Source organism: Varanus komodoensis, unplaced genomic scaffold, assembly GCF_004798865.1.
Source record: "Varanus komodoensis strain SLA01 unplaced genomic scaffold, ASM479886v1 scaffold94, whole genome shotgun sequence".
NCBI classification, from domain to species: Eukaryota; Metazoa; Chordata; class Lepidosauria; order Squamata; family Varanidae; genus Varanus; species Varanus komodoensis.
The window spans coordinates 1,073,172-1,096,303 of record NW_025336646.1 but is presented as its reverse complement, the minus strand read 5'-3'; the positions used below and the strand labels follow the sequence as shown (position 1 = coordinate 1,096,303).

General features: G+C 40.4%; 1 protein-coding gene across 1 annotated transcript in view; it reads right to left on the bottom strand.

Annotated features, from left to right (window-relative positions):
- Positions 1 to 23,132, bottom strand: part of TNKS (tankyrase) — a 118,853-nt gene that overhangs the window by 75,747 nt on the left and 19,974 nt on the right. The window contains exon 3 of the mRNA XM_044418938.1: positions 18,542 to 18,637. Within this exon, the coding sequence (XP_044274873.1) occupies positions 18,542 to 18,637 (96 nt within the window). The remainder of the gene's footprint in view (positions 1 to 18,541; positions 18,638 to 23,132) is intronic.

The window sequence follows — 23,132 nt, the reverse complement described above, 5'->3', positions numbered from 1 at the left end:
CTTTCAACAACTTTCAATACCACTGACCATGGTATCTTTCAGGATAGACTGTGTGGGTTAGATGTTCCAGGCACTGCATTGCAGTGCTTCCACTCCTTTTTGGATGGCTGATTCCAGAGAGTAGTGCTGGAGGATTATTGTCTATACCTTTGCAACTATTATTCCTATCCTGTTCAACATGCATAGAAAGCCACTGGGGTAGGTTATCCTGAGGTGTGGTTATTATGCGAACAACACTCAGTTAAACTTCTCCTATCATCAGATCCAGGTGAGGCATTGACTGCTCTGAATGAAGGCCTTAGCATGTAATGGACTGAAGAGGCTTAAGAGCAAATAACCCAAAATTCAGTGCAGACAAGACAGAATTACCGCTAGTGGATGGTTCACCAACCAAAAGAGTGATATACAACATGTTCTGAAGGGGGCTGGACTTCCCCTAAAACATGGGATTCATAATCTAGAGGCACAGGTGGTATCAGTGGCACAGAACACCTTTGTCAGCTACTATACCAGCTACATTGAAGGGCATTCATTCATAGAGTTACCCTAAGTCAGAGATAGCCTGATGGCACATTACTGCAGCATCAGGATTACTGGATAACAAGTTATACATGATGTATCTGAAAATGATCTGGAAACTTCAGTTGGTCTAAGATAAGGCAGTGAAATTGTTAACAGAGACTGGCCAGTGTGATCATATTAGGCCTGTACTTTACTATCTCCACTGGCTGCCAGTCCACATCTGAACCCAATTCAAAGTTCTACTATTAGCATTGAAAACCCTGAATCCTTTACTGCATTGTAAGTCTTCAAATTACTGCTTTTATTTATATTTTATTCTGTAGTTTTAAACATTTATAATATATTTCCCACTTCTGGATGCATACCTTAATGTGGTATGAGAGTGAGAAAGAGGCTGAGCACATGCTGCCAGGAGGCCAGACTCTCTCACTCTTTCTGACATGTGGAATAGTCAGAATAGTCAGAATTGAGGCCCCAGACTAAGAGGCATTCACCTTCTGTGGAAGGAAAGGTCACATCACCAGAAGAGAATGGACATCTTTAGTGGTGATGGAGGCAGAGAAACTTCTGATGGGCAGCTGTTCGGCAGCAGTGGTAACTGAAGGTGACATTAGTGGAGGATCCTTAGCAAACAATGGCAGTGATGCTCAAGCTAGTTCTGGTTACTACTGCACAGAATAAGTAAACCACTTCTGAATGCTTTTACTTTGAAAACCTATAATGAAATAATCCAAAATGAAACAAGAGATATTGCCAGAAAATGAGACACCCAGCTTGGAAGACACACAACAAGCTACTAGGGGAAAGCAAAGAACAAGTACGAATAGCACTGTCACTAATTATGCAACTGGATCAAAGCTGCAAGGAAGTCTATCTGTTGACTTGCACAGATGTGAAAGTAAAGTCTGATGATGAATAACACATACAACTGGAACATGTAATATAAGAAGTATGAATGAAGGCAAACTGGAAACCATAAAGTAAGAAATGGAATGGTTCAGCATCATAATATTTGATGTGAATGAACTAAAGCAGACTTGAATGGGACATTTTCAGTCAGACAAACAAAAATGTTTTACTCTAGAAATGACAAGCTCAGAAACAACAGAGTGGCTCTAATACTGAGGCAAGATGTAGCACAACCAGAATTCACAGAAAACCTATCAACATATGCTCTAACAAGAGCAGCTGAAGATGAAGAAATTGGAAGCTTTTATGCAGCTGTGTTCAGGAGGAAATTGGTAACACTCCAAAAACAGGCATACTGATGATCACAGGGAACAAAAAGAAACAAACAATGCAGAAGTCAGTGGTGTGGGAGAATTTGGCCTAAGGGACCAAAATGAAACAGAGAATGACTCAAAGAATTATGTGAAGCTAATCACATGTTTACTGCAAATACATACTTTAGACCAATACAAAAATAAAATAGAACATGTAACTGAATACAGAAGATGAAAAATATGTATTCCCTCTGCCTGCCCTCCGCCCCCCCAAAAAATGGCCAGGAGCTGGTTGTGATAGTGAGCATGAAAAAAAACAGAGAGAGAGAGAGAGAGAGAGAGAGAGAGAGAGAGAGAGAGAGAGAATGAATCTCAGAGTAAAGATTAAAATGATGACTAACAGAAACACTGTGCCAAAATAAAACTTAAATAACATTTCCAAGGAATTTAATGTTCTCATAAAGAACATATTTACATCACTCAATTTAACTGTCTGTGAGCCTGAAGAACTAAACCAGATATATTTCTAGTGAAAAATGCAGAAAGACTGTAGCAAATTTTTTCAGCTGTAGCACAAAGAGAAAATAACTTAGATTGATGAAGGAAGGAGGTCTCACAAGTTCAAAAAACAGGCAAGAAACAAAAGCAAAAGGTGACAGGTTTGAATCTTGAATGCAACTTTTCAGTGACTATCATATAGCGACCGAAAGAACTGTCACAATGACCAGTGCAAAGAAATAGAACAAAATAACAAAAGAGGGAAAAACGAGGCTGCTTCCAAAGGATCCAGAAAATCAAAGGGAAAGTCAAACATAGATTAGGAATGCTGAAAGACCATCTGGAAAACATACTATCTCACTAGGAAAGGCGGAAACAATCTATAGAAGAACTATACAAAAGAGACAAAAAGATGACAGCTTCCTTCAAAGGGTAACTGTATGAGGAAGAGCCTCAAATATTAGAAAGCTAAGCAAGAGCTGCTGTGAAAGCACTTGAAGGAATAAAGCACCTGGAGTAGACAGAGTACCAACAGAACTATTCCAAGATACAGAGAATGAATTGGTCAAAATCCTAACAAGAATATTGTCAACAAAATAATGGCCCAGACTGGAAATGTTCAATATACATACATTCTAATCCATAATAAGAAGATGGAAAGGAGTGCAACAACCATAGGATCACTGCACTAATTTCTCATCCAAGCAAAGTGATGCTCATCGGGTTGCAACAAAGAACTATATGGAGCAAAAACTGCCCGATGTTCAAGCTGGATTCCAAAAAAGAAGAGTCACTCATTTTGTACCACAAATATATACTGGGTACCAGAGTTCATTGAATAATTTCAGAAGAAAAACAGTCTATGCTTTCTGGACTACAACAAAGCTTTTGACTGTGTGGAGCACTGGAAGCTATGGAGGGTCCTGAAAGAAATTGGGGTGCCTCAGCACTTCGTTTTCCTGATACAAAACCTATATCACACACAAGAAGCTACAGTTAGGACAGACAATGGAGAAACTGAATGGTTTCCTTTAGGCAAAGCTGTCAGACTAAGATGTATTTTATCTCCCTCTCTGTTCAATTGATATGCAGTACATCTAAGAAAAGCTGGAATAGGATCATAGGAAGGAGTGAAAATTGGTGGAAGACACATCAATAATATCAGATCTGCAGATGATATGATCTTTTCAATTCAGTGAAAGAAGAAAATGCAAAAGCAGGACTGCAACTGAATAGTAAAAAAGAATCATCAGAAGAATTGCAGAACTTTACTGTCAACACTGAAGTAATTGAATTTGTGAAAGATTTTGCATACCTTGGATCAGTCTCAATTCAAAGGAGATTGCAGTCAAAAAAAATGAAGATTGAGACTTGGAAGGGGAGCAATGAACAAACTGAAAAAGATAATCAAATGTAAGGCTGTTTCACTGGAAACCAAAGCCAAGATCATTCACAGTGTTTTATATCAATCACTATGTATGGGTGAGAAAGATGGCCAGTGAAGAAAAGTGGTGTGTTTGAAACAAGGTACTGAAGGAGAGCTTTGCAAATACCCTGGACTGACAAAAAGATTAACAAGTTGGTCCAAGATCATATAAAGCCAGAACTTTCTCTGGAAGCAAACATGACAATATTGAAGCGGCCATAACTTTGGACACATCATGAGAAGGCAAGACTTACTGGAGAAGGCAATAATACTAAGGAAAGATGAAGGCAGAGGAAGAGGAAGAACAAGCATGAGATGGATCGATTGATGACTGCCTTGAGTTTACAAGAGCTGAATAGAGCTGTCAAGGACAGGAGATTTTGGAGAGCATACATTCATGGAGTTGCTATAAGTCAGAGATGACCTCAGGGCACCTAACAATATGTTGCATTTTATGGTTTTATTTGTTGTCAATGACTCAGAGACCTTTGGTTACTGGGCAATATAGAAATGGAATGAATAAATCAATAAAGAAGTAGACAATTTTCATCAGAAAAAGGACATTAAACATTTGTGTTTGGGACAATTTTCTACCTCATATCAGTGTAAGCCTCCTTGAAATATGGAAAGGAAGGGCAAGAACCATTTTTCAAAATTGTGAGCTTAAGAAGGGAAAGCACTTTCCCATCAATGTTTATTGTATTGCAAAAAAAAAATCCTCCCAATATAGTTTGCACACCAAAGAAATAAACATATATTCTAAATATGTAAGCATTACAATAAAAACTATTAAGTTCATCACCTCAATAAGTTCATCATCTTAGGGTCAAGCTGGCATATCTCTGGCAAACCAGCTACCTTTGAAATCAAACTTACTAGTGTCATTAAACCAGTTTAAACAGAGCCATCTAAGCAACCATTTGGCTATATATAAACTCAGGGAGCAATATATATATGCCAGCCCTTATATCTACCCATTCTCACCCCACTCAGAAAGAGCATTGTAGTAACAATGCACCTAACTTTCCCACTTGGTTAATGGCAAGACAAGTTGCAATGACCTGTCTGGACTGCCATATTCATTAGCATGAAGCTATTCAAAACACCTAACTTCTTGTTAAATGATGATGACAACCAAACAGGATTATGATACACAGAGTTGAGAGGAGAAGCTGGAGAGAAGTAAAAGCAATTGAACAGAAGAAGATGGAGGCAGTAAATGGTTGGGGTCATTCAGGTACTATTTACAAATCAGAGTAAAATATTCATAGAAATACTATGCCATTACAGTAATTTAGCCAATAGCTACGTTTAGGGAATTAGACCCTAACTAAAAGCCAGTGTGACTGCATAAAAATAACTTGGGAGCAACATGTACATTCAACTTGTTATTCAGATTAAGTAATTTCCATATGACCAAGACTGCCAGAGGACCTTGGCTAGAAGAAAGCATGCAAAAGCAACTAGCCCAGCAAGTGAAGATTCAGAAAGAAGTAGGTTGGAAAGAGAGGCAACAGCCCAGGATCTGTAAGAAAGTAATATATACTAGAATAAGGGAAGAATTAAAACGCCTTTTTAAAGAGGCTGGTAGCAATACTGCCTATGAAGTCCAATATTCACATGTTCATTCATATTCTTGAAGCCTGGGTGTGACCATTCTTTAAAAGTTTTATGAACAAAAGTTAGAGGACTTCATAGTTTCAGAGAAGCTTGCACTGGAAGTAAGAAATAAGAAGTAAACAGTGCCCACATTTGATTCCAAAGTCAATGACTAATAAGAACTACTTTATTCTCCACTGGTTATACATCTAAGAAAACTAAGTATCAGCAATGCCACAGTGTTTATTTTGTCAAAAATATTTGTTCTCTGCAGATTACAATATAAATTTGCATAAGACATCCACTTAAAATCTGTGTGGATGTTACACTGTAAATTTGTTAGCACTCAGTCCGTAATTTTGAAATCTTAATGTAAACCCCAAATTGTTATGTCTCTAAAATATCCATTATGTCTAGTCTCAAACAGTAAATTACACATATATCACTGAAAAAGTACACACCCTCCACCAGCTACATCCTAGCAATCACCTCATTTAAAAAAATTGCAAGCTGTTACAATTTTTTGCAATTACATGCAAATAAGCTGTAGCTCTCTGGTTTAGTCATAATACATTCCTAACCATTACTGTCTTTACTTAACAAGCTGTGGAAGTTGTGTGCAGGTTGCCACACCATCCTGGTCAGGGAATAGTGACCATCTACTGCTATGATTATTTGCATATGATAGTATCAGACAAAAACCTGCAGCAAATCTAATTTGCTATAATAGCCTTGCATTTTTTGCCATTTGAAGAGCTCCTGTATTCTGTTTTTTAGCTATAAGAGGGATGGCCAACTTGTATGTCAGATCTAGCCCAACTTAATATGGTCTCCAGTAAGTTGTGGGTTAGTTCACATAACATGGCAACCCAGAATGTGAAAAACCATGCAGTGTAGGTAGTTCATGAAATGCCTAGTGCAGGTTGTCCCCAGTCTTTCCACAGGTATCCTAGGGAACTGAGTGTCAGAACTCATCTTGTCTCCTCTCTCTGTTTCACTGGTGCCCCCCTTTTCACAGTTCTAACAGCTTCCATCCCTTTTTGCTTTTATTCAAGATAATTGTTTTTCACCATTTCTAAAGTGAAAGCCTCCCCAAAGCGCCCAAGTGGAATATGGGGGATGGTAATCACTTATTTGTCATGTTTTAACTATCTTTGCACCATTTTCAGTTTTATTTTTATCATGCTCAAATGTATAACTCTACCCACCTGAAGTTTGAAGTCTTGCCTAGTCAATGTTTTGGTGAGTACCTGCTGTCAAAGTAGGCACCATCCATGAACACTGATAAAGCCAGGTTTCAAATAATTTATTTTGCTTTCATTTGACACCTGTTTGCTTGACACTTGGCAGCATTCACTTGACAGCTATGTTCCTTTCTCATAAAGTTCTTCTATATCTTAAGCATTGACCTGGGAGTTGGCAGTGTCATCTACCTTTTCCACTCTTTGCTAGAACTATGGGTGCCTGGGAAGATGGTAAAGTGGAGTCCACCCCAATAATGAAAAAACTTACTTTTAATAGCTGTCAAAGTAAAGCTTTATAGATTGTGAACCAGTGATCATCCCTCCAGTGTGTCACTTCAGCTCTTTGCAGGGACTGTTACTTAAGAGGCCATGAAAATCAATCTCTGGGAAGAATCAAGAGAAGGGGTGGATGGATTCCAGAGTGACCACAACCAGGGAAGCAACTGCAGCTACCAGTTCTCCGGAGTGTAGTTTGGACACTTGGTGAAACAGTTGTCACTGGCGACCGCCCAGGCTCTCTCATCAAGGGGAGCTAGGAGTTTTTGTCACTCTTGCTGAGCGGCTCACTCACCACTGCTCTGAACTCCAATGCAACTAGTGTGCAGGTTCAGATGGCACACCATGCCATCATAGATCAAGCACCTCTGAGAACAAGGCATGCCTTGTCAGGGTGGCTTGCTGTCCAAAAACAAGCCACCCTGTGGGAACCAGTCTCAGTTCACATGATACAACCCACACTGTCTAGTTATTCATAATTTCCATGTCATGCAAGCCCAGTCTGTGGGCATATCTATCCTGGCAATAAATCACAGAGGACTGGTTGCTGTCTGAAAAGAAAATGGTACACCTGCCAGACAACTGAGCTCACTATGGGTTATTTTCCCCCTTTGTTCACCTTGGTCTTCCTGCAGGTATCCCATGGCAGAATCAACTTATCTACTCTCTGCCCAGTATGATTGCAAGCTATTTTCATCTTAGCATGGTGTTTTGATCTCTCCCCCATGCCTCCCCAAAGATCATAAAAGCTACTTGATCATCAAAAAATGGCACCTACAATGTACATGATATTTTTCTTCCAGTTTTTGCCACTCTAGCACAACTGCATAGGTACGGACACAGTTCTGTAAGTGCAGCAACTGGAAGTCTCCATTGGGTCAATGTCTAGGGTTGACATTTGCTGAATTATAGCAAAGAAGGTCCAAATATATTTTTTCTTTCCTTTGGTTTATCTTGATGGTGGTAAAAAGATAAGCTATCAAGGAAAAATAAAGGTGCAAATGCGTGTGAAAAAAGGGTAAGATTTATACTTGCTTCATGAAAAGTCCAATTGGTTTGTTTTTAAGGACAATCTGATTTTTACAGTTGTTCCCAACGCTCTAGGTCCTCAGGATCGTGGGGAAGTGTGAGCCATGCTTTTTTCAAGTTTGATTTGGTTTCATAGCCAATAGGCCATAACACCATAATTTAAGAATTTAAAAGCACGTTATAACAAACACTTGCTACATCCTAGTATACAGTTGGGACTGCAGGTGGCGCAGTGGTTTAAACCGCTGTGCTGCTGGGCTGGTTGATCGAAAGGTCACTGGTTCAAATCTGCACAACGGGGTGAGTTCCCATTGCTCCGTCCCAGCTCCTGCCAACCTTGCAATTCGAAAGCATGCAAATGCAAGTAGATAAAAAGGTACCACTTCAGTGGGCAGGTAACAGTGTTCCGTGCACTTCGGTGTTTAGTCATGCTGGCCATATGACCACGGAGACTGTCTGTGGACAAACACTGGCTCCCTCGGAAATGGAGATGAGCACCGCCCCTTAGAGTCAGGCATGACTGGACTTAATGTCAAGGGGAAACCTTTACCTCTACCTTTTAGTATACAGTTGTGCCACTCTAGCACAACTGCATAGGTAGGGACACAGTCTGCTCAGAAGTAGTTTTAATCTTGTAGTATCAGGAAGGATTGAATATTTCAACAGGAATTTTGTTAGAAAACTCTCTCTCCCTGTGTTCATATTTCAGGCAATAAAAGAAAATGTGAAAAGGTATATCAAGCTCTGACAAGTGGCAATTACAGTAGTGTCCATTTGGGAATAGCCTGAGAAATCAGGCCCCCACCTGGGTAGTTAGAAGTGCATTACAACATGCTATCATATAAAATTGTTGCAACTTGGGAACTGTCAATATGTTAAAGAGGTAGATCAGATATGGTGGAGTATTTAATTCCCAGATGTAAAAGGAATCATTTACACCTAACGTGCTCTTGAAGGAAGTCCTAATCTTCCTTAAGTAATTTTTTTACAAGTTGTTTCCACCTTTTTCATTTAGATTTCATTTATTTAACCTATACTTAAATGACTTTGTCCCAGGATTATGTAATGTTGGTATCCATGTACCATGTCTGGAAAGTTGATCAATACCTACTCTGTTATATGCCAACAAACTCATCTTACTTTTGAGAACTCAGGTCGGCTTAAAACATGCTATTAAAGCCTTTATTTATCTATTGCAATGAAGAATTCCTGGAGATAAACAAAGATAGACCTAAAATTATGGTATTTGCCAAGGCAACAAGATGGAATGGAAAAATGGAAGATTGGCACATATAAGTTACAACAGGTTAATGAGTTCAGATACTTTGGAATCATATTCCCAACCAAATTTAACATGGTTTAAGCACAATAATAGGGGACTGCAGGTGGCGCAGTGGTTTAAACCGCTGTGCTGCTGGGCTGGTTGACTGAAAGGTCGCCAGTTCGAATCTGCACAACGGAGTGAGTTCCTGTTGCCCTGTCCCAGCTCCTGCCAACCTTGCAGTTCGAAAGCATGCAAATGCAAGTAGATAAAAAGGTACCACTTTGGTGGGCAGGTAACAGCGTTCCGTGCACTTTGGTGTTTAGTCATGCCGGCCACATGACCACGGAGACGGTCTGCAGACAAATGCTGGCTCCCTCGGCTAGGAAATGGAGATGAGCACCGCCCCCTAGAGTCAGGCATGACTGGACTTAACGTCAAGGAGAAACCTTTACCTTTAAGCACAATAATATCTCAAGGACAACATCAAATTAAGCTTATTAGCCTTGAGAAAGCTTTTTTTATTTTTGAGGAGCCCAATACATATTAGCTTTCTTGAAGATGTATAAGATTCTGGTGCTGCTTCGTCTGTTATGTGGTTCCCAGATCTGGTTTTCTGGCCCACTAGAGCAACGTGAAAAGTTTCATCAAGCTTTTTTTCATAAAATTCTAACTTTGCCACCCTGTATCACCTCTGCAGTGATACAGCTTGGATAGGGCTCCCAAAAATTTCAACTTTGATTTGGAAGACCATAATTAATTTTAAATGTTGATTATTAAATTCTAAAGAACTTCCAACTTTCACTACACCAGCAGTATAAGAGCACTGCTGGTTGAAGTGGAATGATGTAATAGAAAGAAAAATAAGGAAACTGGGCTTATGGAAAATGGAAAATCATACCTTTTTTTAAAGAAACTGAAATTCTGATAAGTTAAACCTTCAGTTCCCCTTAAAAGAGTTTTTCTTAACAAGGCCTTCTTGATAGCAACATACGCAGGCCTGAATGTGTATGTTCCACTCAAAACCCCATGGGAAGCCCTGCCAGAAAATAACATAAAGTAACACCTTTTTAAGGATGCTGCAGTTTTCTTATGCAGTTCTAAAATAGTCAGCTCCTTTTAAAAGGGGGTCCACATTTCCATGTTCCTGAGCCATGGTAAGCTGGAAAGGGTTGCAAACACAGTGGAGGCCATCCAGCAAGTGCTAGTCATTGAGCCCTTGTGGGGCAGCTGGCACTGGCAGGTACCCTGGTAAGCTTGCTCTTTTTGCCAATCAAGTCACTGGCTAGTCCCCGATATCCATGATGGAAACAGTCACCCAGGTTCAGATAACTTAAAACCCTATAATAGCTCCTAAACCATCCATGGGTTGTCAAGGTAGCTTGTCTCCTTCAAACATGTCACCTGCGGGAATCAGTCCAGGTTCACTATGCCTTATCACCTCTGATGGATTATCATGTTTTGCCAACCCAGTCTTTGTGTAAAGGTTAACTTATAGCTGATTATGCTTTTCATTGTACCTAATGTATATTGAACCCAGAAAACAATCCTTCCATCCACTCAGAATATTTGAATTACTCATTTATTTTTTTCTAGAGGTGGCAAATTTTGTTTACTTGGTTTCAATTATAATGAAAAGAAGCAATGACTCTCTTGGTTTCACTTAGGTGTCATTGAGTCTCATAGATATTGTGGAAAGGTAAAAGGCCTCTACCCAACTGCCTAAAGTGATCTTTCAAAAAGCACAATTGCTCCTTAGTCCCCACTCTAAATAACGTTCTCATGCCATGTGAAAACGTGTGTGTCATACCTGGAAAGCGCTTACTGCTATGCCCATTTTTGTTAAAAAATCTCACTGTCTGGGAGGAATTCATAATGTTCTGGCTCGTGGACGAATTCCTAGATAATTTCTGCAACTGTGTATCTAGAATATAAATAACTAGAAGCTAGAGAAAGCAATCATCTCTTATTACATAAATTATTCATCCTTTCCTAAAAGGGCAGGATGTAAGAAATGTAAGAAATCAGCTTCAAGATACCCACAGAATAGTTTGCCCTTCACTGCAGCTGAAAACTTGCTGCGTGAAGACCTCCACTTCTTGAACTAATACATTGAGATCTTGTAGCCCACAGCTGATCTGGTATCATCTTCTGATAGAAATGTAGTATTCAGAGAAATATTTTATTCAGCTGGTATTCATTTCCAAAATAAATTGCGGAGGCTCACATTCTTTTCCAGGAACCTGAACTCAGAATTTCATGGGACACAGTGCTGTGGAGTGGTGGGTGGGGATGAGAGATTGGCCAGCCAATAAGTCTCTTAGAGGAAAATGCAGATGGTAAGCAAAATATAAATGAAGACTACAGAAAAGTAGAATACAGAACCCACTAATCATCAGCTTTTAGCACTCCATTAAGAAACAAACTATTGACTTGGGTTTTATGAACGCTGCATTTTTAGAAACAAGTTCAGGGGGGAGGACAAATAATTTATATTTGAGGCTTTATGAAGGTGCTAAAAATCTCAAAATCCACAAGTACCATGTTAATATAAATGTAAAATGCAATATTGGCAAATAAATTTAAATCATGTTTTACTTTAAAACTAAATATGTGCATAGATGTTAAAATACTAAAGTAGAAAGCGTTCCACAAAAACACATTTCTTTCCAAAAGTATCTATTTCTGAAATGGATGTGACATTTCACTTAATGGAGCAACAGATTTTAATTCAATTCAATCTACTTGGAAAGAATACAGAAAAATACTATACTACAAAATTAAATCTAATGAAATGGGTCTGCTTAAACTTTAGCAAAACCAACCTGCTTTGCAATAATGCTTTAAACATTCTTTCTGAGATTATGACTCCCTGCAGTCTTTGCCAAGCCCTTCCAAATACTCTCTTGGCTCAAATTCTTCTCAACACCATTGATGGGGTTTGCTTGACATGGCAACTAGCTACAATGGATTGTCATGTCCTCTGAACCTAAACCACTTCCCAGGGCGTGGCTTATTTTTGGGCAGAAAGCCACCCTGAAAACTCATGGTTCATCCTAGGGGTTGTTTGACCCAGAAAAGATTGTGCTATCTGAACCTTAAGAGACCAATTCTATCACAGGTTGTGGGGAGTGCAAGCAAACTGCTTCGCAAAAGCAGCAAAAGCCTCTTGCCAGTATTTTGTGATCTTGACAGTGTTGCTCCCAATGTCAGCTCCTTCAACAATGCTCAAATGGCACTTTGGAGGGACCATCACTGGTTCAGTACCTTTTGTTTTTGACTTCAGAATTGCATCCAAGTAACTCCATAATGTTTCTAAAAAAATAATTGTTTTTCAGAGATGCCCACTTACAGCTGGCAGAGAGCGAGAGAGAGAGAGAGAGAGGGAGAGAGAGAGAATGATATTATATCATATTATAATTATGTGTGTGTTAATTTCCATGTAAATTTCAGCTGTCAAAGGGACCAAATAGCAACTATTTATTTAAAACTTTTATATGCCGTCCTTTATGTATATCTCAGGACGGTTTACAACATTAAAATCAAAATCCAATAAAACAATCAATATCACAGTATAATAAAATATGTAACCAATAAAAATTAATCAAATCAAAAGCGACTGTTAAACCATTAAAATACTATTTTTTTAAAAAAATATTTTAGTAGGAACAGAGATGGGCATTTGCAAGGAAAGACTGCATTTAGGCTCATTTGTACAGTTACTGAACTGTCAAAATAGGTACATCAGAACAGGATGGTAACAAAATCTCCCTCTTAGCAAACTAATCTCTGAATCTCATACGGTGAACTAACCATTCTCACTGCCCTCCATATTTTTGACAGGCTCTGTAGTTACTTCAAAAAAGGGAAATATTAATGCCCCATTACCCCCCACTAACTATCTTTAATTAATTGCATAAAGCAGCCTGTGGAAAGCTATGCGCATGTCTGTGTAAAGAAGCCACTGTCAGTAAGAGAGAGTGCCTGGGATTGTTTGCATGATCAAACAGTTTACCATTAAGCCAAGGTGGATGGGGGGAGGTCATTTTGAATATTCCTGTCATCTGACCCCAGGAACCATAGCCCTAAAATATGCCATGGGTTCTGTGAGGGTTGTTTACTCCTTCAGTAACACATAGCCCCTTGGTTCAGACAACATGGCAAGCAATGGCCAGGGCTTAAATATTTAGGATGCCACCCACAAGTACCACAGCTCCCATAGGCCTGGTAACTGTGGGTGGGCAAGGGGGGAAGCGACTGGGTGAATAATAAACATGAGATGCAGGGGAGCTATCTTTCATATAGACAGGAGCATTCTTTTCCGGTCAGAAAACTGTCAGCAAAACCATGGGGAGAGTTATTTGGATGTGGAAACTTAATCCACAGTCAAATCAATGAACGCTTTGAGAATCCTTTAAAAAAAATAATCAAACCGTAGCTCATTCAGAAAAGATATCCAAAATTTGTTACCTACCAGTCATGTAAATTTCCAATTTTTTGCTGTCTGCCAGTGATGGCAGATTCACAGGGTCATCATTTACCCAAAAGACCACAAGGCAAGACTGGTCAGCTACATTTAGTTTTCTGGGCCCCACATTGTGCAAACCCATTCCTGTTTGTCTGAAGCAGGTTATTCATGACTTTTTAGAGATTTCTATAAACGTCTTGTTTTCAAAGCATGAGGGAAGTTTCCCTTGGGAGGGGCAACTGCCAGAAGTTGTACCAACTATTTTCAATTTACCCCTTCTCAGCCAAAACATTTCCCTACTTTTTGAAACTGGGCTGAAACAAACCCAGCAGATCCTGACAATAAGTTTAAAATAAAAGCTATGCAAGCTTGATACCTTAAAAAGAGACCCTGTGCCACAATATACTCATTAGTCTTTACAAGATGCCACAGGGCAGTCTTCTTAAAGTCAACACAGGTGGGTACTTCTTTACCCACTTGTGTCAACTGAGTATTCCTGGAGAAAATTAACAAGTTCTTTTTCAAGTAGAGCTCTCCTCCTTAACATTTCTTCCTTGGGGTCACTTGAGTTTATTATGATCTGATAGAGGTGCATGTTCTTGCTCCTGTGAACAGTTGCAGTCTTTTTAAAATTCACCTGACTGGAATTGTCATTCCTTTGCCACAAACTGCCACACAGAAAAAGGTTAGATAAAAGATTAAAGAGAGTTAAACAGGAGAGTTTTCTAATTAACAGCCCAAAAATGTTTATATCAAAAATGGATAATGCTGGCCTGTATGAGTCAAGAAAAATTCAAACCACTGCTGCATGTAAATTGAAATGCAAGATTCACAGCGCATTCACTGGCATCACAAAATTAACAATAAGGCATCATGTGGGTTCACACGATACATTAAGAGGCAAATAAAACTACAAAGTACAGTGGTACCTCTTGGCTCATGAACTTAATCCATTCCAGGACTCTGGTCATGACCCAAATTGGTCGTGAGCCAAGTCAAATATCCCCATAAGGTTCAATGTAAATAAGGTTAATCTGTTCTGTAACCATTTTTTTAAATCAGAAAAATGTGAAGCAAAGTGACAACAACAAAGATCGCATGCGGCCATCTCCCTGCCCCCACAGCACGACCAAGATCGTGCCTGTCATCCCTGCACCCACACGTCATTCTGGCACGCTGGTGGGGGGGGGGGAGACGGGCATGATTGCAGGTGCACTGGGGGAGGGAGAGATAGGCGCAAACGGTGCGCTGGGGGTGGGAAGATGGCCACGATCGCAGTTCCGTTCGTGCAGGGAAGGCATACCTGATCAGAGGCACGCTCCTGCAGGAAAGACAGGTGGAATCTCGGCCATCTCCCCCACGGCTCTGCTTTGCTGCTCCCAGCTTTCCTGCAGCAGCGCGCCTCTGATCACACATGCCTTCTCTGCATGATCAGAACTGTGATCGTGGCCATCTCCCCGCTCGGGGGGGGGGGGAGATGGCTGCGATCTAGGCCGCCACCCAAAGCTGTGTTCGCGACTCAAGTCAAAAATTTTCAGAAATTTTTGTTCGTGACCCGATTTGTTCGTGAACCAAGGTGTTCGTAAGCAGAGGTACCACTGTATGTATTGTTCATGAATGAATTCATGATGCACTTGACAGGTAAGACTTACTGTGGGTTTTCCTCCTCTTTCTTCTAACCTCAAAAAAGAATAATTGAGGTTGATATTTTTTAGCCCCTGAGAACAGTGCAATTGTGTTCACAATTTTTCTTTTCTTCTTTTTGTTGATCTTTTGTAAATGTACTGTTTAAGACTGCCTAAAACATATTGCCTTGCTTGGTCATATTTCCTTTTTTGTTTCTGATGCCAAAGGAAGCAGGGAAGCTGAGTATGTAACAGGCATGTGAAATGACATATAGGCTAAGTTGCAAATATCTGTCAGGAACCAATTGACCTCATTCATACAACATTAACAAACTCATCTGTGACAAACCACACTGGGTTCTTGTGTCATGTGAACTTTGAGTATTTCTTGTAGAGTAGCTTTTTTTATGCCAACAAGCCACCCAGACAATGCATGGCACCCAGGTGATCAACCCCATTGTGGGTACTGGGAAGCAGCATGCAAAGCACTCAGCAAAGACAGAAACCTCTTCCCACTCTTGTGGAGCTAGCCTGGGGGACTGCAACTGCAGCCCCCGCCCCCCCATCACCAGTGCTAAAGCAGCATGATGGAGCAACCTCCACCCGGCTCAGTATCCCCCACCACAATTGCATTTGTGCAGCTTCCTCCTCCTTTTTCCCTTTTCAAAAACCACTGTTTGTAATCTCAAGCTTTCCAAAATTCCCAAGTGGGACATCAACATTTTTAAAATTATATTTTTAGAGCAAGAAATTTGTACAATTATTCATATAATTGGCAGTCTTGCCTTGTCAATTTCCTTATATATTGCCAACACCTCATTGGTATTCCATTTGACAGATGAAACACAAAAGCAATTTGACCAAGCAATCGATACATGTCAGACAGCAGCATGAATTCACTTGTAAAAGAGTCACAAGGACAATAATTCTGAGAACTTTTCAACAAGTTGCTGATGTCAATTTTTTTTAAAGACGGTGAACCAGTGATGGTAGTGGGACTGTCATTGACGGTAGCAAAGGCAAGATCATGAAAAGCAGCAAGGGTTTTCACTGAGTTTTGTCTTTTGGCTTACTAGTTAATCCCTGCAACCCATAATGAGTCGGCTCTTCCAGGATCAAATGACACAACAACCAACTGTTGATCAAATAAACCCTAGGACAAGCCATGGGATATTGCCCCAAATAAACACAGAAACATAGAAAACAGAGCGAGTCAGAAGGGACCTCCCGGGCCATCTAGTCTGACTTCCGGCTATGCTGCAGAAGAAATCTAAGTTCAGGCATCATGAAAACCTTCTGTGGCTAATTAGCCTTGACGGGTTTTCAGGTCATCTGAATCAGGCCAGTGTAAGCTAATGGTACACTGCATGCTTTAAAAGAATGAAGAGTCATATTAATTTCCACGTACGCATTTCAATATGGTTAGGAAAAATCTGTCTCAAGTCCTCAAAGGCCAGTGCCAGCCAGAATTTACACTACTGAATAAGATACAGTATTGGTTTATCTTTGATGGGTGCAGTCATGAGCTGGCCCCTTCTTTCCTTCCCTCTGGTTCCAAAAACCAGGCAATCCTTTGAAAAGCAGTTCATTGTCTTCACAGACAGAAGAATCAGTCTGAACTCTAAATAGCCTTCTACCAAGATGAAAAGAGAAGCCTCTGCTTATGCAAAGAAACATCCCCTTAGTTCCTCCTTTACATAAAGCTTCTGGCTCCACCCTCAGGGCGGCTCTCACTGGTGGAGAGCAAGACAGTACAACTGGTGAATCCCCGCAATTAACCAGCTTGTTTCTTCTGAGGCCTCCTCACTGGGTCAAGGACTGGGTCATATTCACTTCCCTCCTGAAAACCCTTCCTCTTCTTCTAAAGCAGACTGATTTTCATGCTCAGCCTGAGGAACTTCACTAGGCACAATTGAAGGCATTTCAAAGGCTTTGCCTCCTCTCTGTTCCTCCTCCTCTTGTTCAGAAACCAACAACTCCCACTGAATTGTCTGCAATGTGGGAGAGACTGGCCCACTCTTGGTTCCTGGGGCTTTTTGTTGACGAGAGACCTTGGGTACTTAAACTGAGATTGTCCAGATATACTCTGAGACGGCCTTTGTTCCATCAATCTTGTCACCTTGATTCATATTCAATTTATAATTTCATTTATATTTATAATTTCTAATTATAATTACATTTATTATCCTACAGAAGCTATTCCTCATGAAGAAGGATGCAAAAACTGAGCAACATGAATGCTTAGAATTTGGTCAGATTCCTCAACTGTTAGCACTGTTACTCCAGATTTCAACACTACCACCATATTATTTTCCATCTTTAAATCTCTAACTTTTCAAGCATTTCTGTGCATATGAGAAAGAGGGAGGGAGAAAGAGATAGAGAAGGTGGTAGGGTTTAAGAGTGCGGGACTGAGCAATCTGGGTTCTAGTTCCCACTCAGCCATGGAACTCACTGGGTGCCTTTGGACCAGTCACAGACTTTCAGTCCAATCTACCTCACAGGCTGTTGTTGAGATGATAAGATTAAAAAGAAGAGAATTATGTAAGCAGCCTTGTGTTTTTGGAAGAAAAACGGGAAGATCTTTAAATAAACAAAAATATAATTAAATTTCATTAAATTTCAAATGGGTGTGCACACATGCATGTGTCTTGACCAGACAGGAACAAACACAACAGAACCCTTTTGCAATACAGGTTTCTTGTGTAAAAAAAAAGTTTCACTACTATCTCCAAGTCTTGAATATTCCCCTTTCTGCATACAAGTGAGTAAAGGCACAGAGATGAGAAAAACAAACTACACTACTAATGTTTCTCTCAGTAGTCTGTACCTTCCTCGCCAAAAAGAGAAAAGACATTGTTTAGAAAGGCAGTGATATCAGAATTCAGCACTGAACAAAAAATATCACTTTTGTCTTTTACCCTTGTTACACCTCATCCTCAGCCCCTTTAAAGACATATTGTTGAGTCCACTGAATTTTCTAGTCAGCAGCTTGTGGTCTGTGAATTTTAGACACTTTACTTATTATTTAGGTCAACATATAATATTTCAATTACTTTGTACATCAACTTTGTGAAGGACTGAAACAGTTCAAACAAAATTTTCATAACAGAAATAGTCAGCAAGTTGGTAACTATCATCACTGATACTGTAGATATTCCACATGGAATTGTATGTGCCATAACATTAACATTAAACTTGCAAGAAAGAGTGCTATGAAAGCAACTCATAACCCTGGTATTTAGTTGCCACTTAGTGATACAAATACTAAACAAAGCAAATGCTATGTTTATTTTAGTCTAGAAAAGACAAAGATGATTTAAAAGGTTATTATAGATACTGAATTAAACAAAACTCAGTTACTTCTCACCTGTAAGTACGGCCTTTGCAGAAGGATCTGCAAGATCCAAAGCTGATTTCCCATCTGTGTTCCGAATATTTGGATCAGCTCCATGTTGCAGCAATACTGTGGAAGAAATAAGGAACAGCTCTCAATCCAGTGGCATATAAAATGAATACACTTTTTAAAATATACTTCCTGTCTTTAAAAGAAGCCACAATCCAGATGACCCTTTTGATCTTTGAACCATTGAGCTGAATCCAAATTTAATCAAAGTAGACTTAAGAGCCAATGATCTCAATAGTCTTCTCAATACTTGACTAAACATGGATCCAACCCATGGACTTTACTTCACCATTAGTAAGCATCCACTTCCCTGTATTGTGCTTCAAACAAGCCATGTAAATAACTTAGCTTACTACAGAATCTCCTACTAGCCTGCTTATGGATAGAACAGAATTGCAAACAGGTTCATTTTATTCATCCAGAGGACCTAGCTACCAAAACACTGTTGCTAAGCACATATATTCTCTCTCCTATAAATTACCTTTGAAACACGGAATAGGCAAGGTATTACTACTTAAGCAAACAAACAAAAGTCAAACATACCACTTATGCAGTTCTCTGGATATCAGCCAAAATCTGCCAATATACAGTACTGTTTCATAGTTTGAATGATTCTAACTTCAAATGATCCAGAATTCAAACTTTAGAGTCAAGATAAAATCACTCCACAGTTCGAACAAAGCTTCTAAGTTCGAAGTGCGAGTGAAGTGAAAAAATGTGGTTGCAGTGAAAACGTCATCAGTTGTGAGCTCAAGTTGGAAAAAAGCTTCAATGTCCTGAACTGGTTCGCCTTGTCTTGAATCAATTCGCCTTGAATCGATTCATCTTATCTTGACTTGAATTGACTCGTCTTGAATCAATTCAGGACATTGAGGCAGCAAGGACAGCACTGGGGAAAGTATATTCAAAGCAAGGAGGAGTACTTTTGAGGGGGATTAATGGCAATGTGTCTTTTACTGTATTTTTTTAAATTTAAACATTCACTGTATTTTTTAATCACACCTTGTATATAACCTCGACATTAATTAATTTCAGGAGGTTGTATTTGCTGTTTAAGTTTACTGAAATGGGTATTGCTTAGGATCTGGGAATGGGTTTATTCACCTTCCATTATTTCTAATGGGGAAAACTGCTTTGGAGTTTGAACAATTCAGAGTTCAAACAGCCTCCTGAAACAAATTAAATTCAAAGTTTGAGGCACCACTGTATTAGTTTTCCAAGCTCCATCAAGAACCAAGATGCATAGCCATCTTACATTTTAGTTATCCTTTTCCAGTAGACCCTAGCAAGTGCTATAACAAGCTATGTTAAAAATCTGCAGTTGTATAATACCCCCATTAAGGTCAACCAAAATGTTACACAAGATGATTCTAGCTTTTGGGTTCTTCAGAGCCTTCAACAGGCTATGCAATTAAAAATGAAGAACACTGGATCCAGATTTAAGCTGGACTAACTATGCTAGTAAAAGCGGACTTCTCCATCTGTCCTTCCCACAGCAGCCACCTGAAAATGCCACACATAGGAGACCCTGATGAACCTGGTGAGCAGTGATGGTGATGAGAAGAAAAGATCCCTCAAAATCAGGCAGAGGAATTTTCTATGAACAGAGTCCTTCCTCCAGCCTATCCAGAAGGATACCATGTTCGATGGCATTGAAAGCCAATGAGAGATCCAGGAGAACCAACAGGGACACACTCCCCCTGTCCCTCTCCCTGCACAGGTCATCATACAGGGCAGCCAAGGCAGATTCAGTTCCATAGCTGGGTCTGAAGCCAGACTGAAATGAGTCTAGATGGTCAGTTTCCTCCAAGAGTGCCTGGAGTTGTCTCTCCACCACCCGTTCCAGTATCTTGCCTAAGAATGGGATATTAGCCACCAGCCTACTATTAGCAGCTAACTCTGGGTCCAGAGTCACCTTCAACAGGAAAGGCCTGATCACTGCCTCCTCCAAAGGGGTAGGTCCTCACCCCTCCCTCAGAAAGGCATTGATGACCTCCTGGACCCAGGTACATATCCCATTTTTGGCTTTGATGAGCAGCCACAAAGGGCAAGGGTCAAGCAGACAAGAGGTGGGTCAGACCAATCCAAGCACCTTATCCATATTCTCGGGCTGCAACAATCAAAACTCATTCAATAAAGGTGGACCAGATGGTGCTCTGGGTGCTCCCTGCTCTGAAACCACTATCAATTGTGGAGTCCAGCTTGTGGCAAATCTGAGCAATTTTATCCCTAAAGGGCAAAGTTGTTACAGCAAGTTGCAGATGGTGCAAGAGGATCCTTTTCAGGCCATGTGTAATAGGCCTTGCACCACCCAAAAGAGCTGCACTGGACAGTACTGTGAAGATGCAATGCAAGCGGGGAAGAATTCCTTCTTCGTCACCCTCATCGCAACAACATAGGCTTGATAATGGTTCACATGATCATACATGCCACTCTTCTGCCAAGGGGAATTTGTATAATTACTTTCTGCAAGGTGGCTTTGTTGTGGGTAACAACGCAATCCAGAACCCTTCAACAGCCCATGGATAATTATCTAAATTCCACTGAGATGTTGTATTGGGGACAGACTAACCCCCTTCTCCACTGTGTCTTATTTCACTCGGCCCTGGGTTCACTATCTACCTTCTTATCAATAACCTGTCTTAATGATTGAATGAAAACGACCTATAATGTCCTAAAGAGCTTGGGACCTGGATACCTGAAGGAGCACCTTCTTCCCTATGTGCCTGCCCACCCCTTGAGATCTGAGGCAGAGGTCCTTCTCTAGGAGCCCTCTTTGAAGGAAATTAGGAGGGTAGCAACCAAGACTTTTCAGCGGTGGAGCACCAACTATGGAACATGCTCCCCAGGGAGGTTTGCCTGGCACCGTCGTTTTATTCTTTTTAGTGTCAGGTGAAGACTTTGTTATTTTCCCAATATCTTAACAGTTAACTGGTTTTATCTTTGTTCTTATCATTATTTATCAGATGCAGTGTCTTGTGTGTTGTATATGGTTGCTTTGTTTTTTGCTTTTTTGTAAGCCATCCAGAGACTTTAGTATTGGACAGCATATAAAAACTTTGAACAAACAAATAAATAAAAGGAAAAATGATTCAAATTCTTAGGAACAGTCAACTACTAATAACAGTTGATGAGAATAAGATTTGTAGAGGATCTGAGAAGTTTTGAGAAGGAAGGAAAAAAATGAATACTGGGAAAAAGCCAAGGCACTCACAATGGCAGTTGGAGAAAAACGGGGGAAATTGGCAGGAGTGCCTCCTACATACACAAGGTGAGGGAGGGGCTGGGCTCCCACCAGGACAAGTTCAGCTAGGAAAGTCTTCAACAGAATCCATGCATACACCTGTGCAGAGCCTGTATGTGTGATGCACAGAGGCAACAAAGAATAACTTCAAGTAATAGTGGAACTTCTTTTAGAACAGCAATGGGTAAGGCATTAGGCTGAAGAGTTTGCTCCTGAAGTTAGGAGGCCTGTACAGCTTTCTTATATAAACACATGAATGCGATTTTGCTTTGGTATTTATACAGCAGACTCTCCATTAACTGGAGCTCAAGCAACCAGCAAAAAATCAAAGAAATAATACTATAAATAAAAATTAAAATCAAATCAAATTTTAGAGGAAATGTAAGTTTAACCTTCATAGAATCATAGAATAGTAGAGTTGGAAGGGGCCATGAAGGCCATTGAGTCCAAGCCTGTGCTGTTGCAGGACACCAGGTTACACCATCCCACTCAGATGGCTGCCCAGTTTCTTTTTGAATCTCTCTAGCGTGGGACAGCCCACCACCCCTCTAGGTGGCTGGTTCCACTGTCGTATTGCTCTGACAGTGAGGAAGCTTTTCCTGATGTCCAGCCTGAATCTGGCTTGCCACACCTTGACCTCATTATTCCATATCCTGATCTTGACCTTCCTCTTTGTGAAAGCCTTTGAGGTGCTTATAGAGGGATATCATGCTGCCCACCCCCCAAGTCTTTTCTTCTCAAGGCTGAACATGCCCAGTTCTCTGTGTCTCCTCATAGGGCAATGTTTCCAAACCCTGGATCATTTTTGTTGCCTTCCACCTGACCCTAATTTACCTGCCTCTTTCTTAAACCTTGGTGCCCAAAACTGGACACAGCATTCCAGGGGAGGTCTGACTCATGCAGAGTATAAAGGAACTACTTTGTTGTTGTTGTTAGTTGCGAAGTCATGTCCAACCCATCACAACCCCATGGACAACATTCCTCCAGGCCTTCCTGTCCTCCACCATCCCCTGGAGTCCACCTAAGCTCACACCAACTGCTTCAGTGACTCCATCTAGCCACCTCTGCCATCCCCTTCTTCTTTTGCCATCTATTGTTCCCAGCATTAGGCTCTTCTCCAGAGAGTCCTTCCTTCTCATTAGGTGGCCAAAGTATTTGAGTTTCATCTTCAGTATCTGGCCTTCTAAAGAGCAGTCAGGGCTGATCTCCTCTAGGACTGACCGGTTTGATCGCCTTGCGGTCCAAGGGACTTGCAGGAATCTCATCCAGCACCACAATTCAAAGGCCTCAATCCTTTGGCGCTCAGCCTTC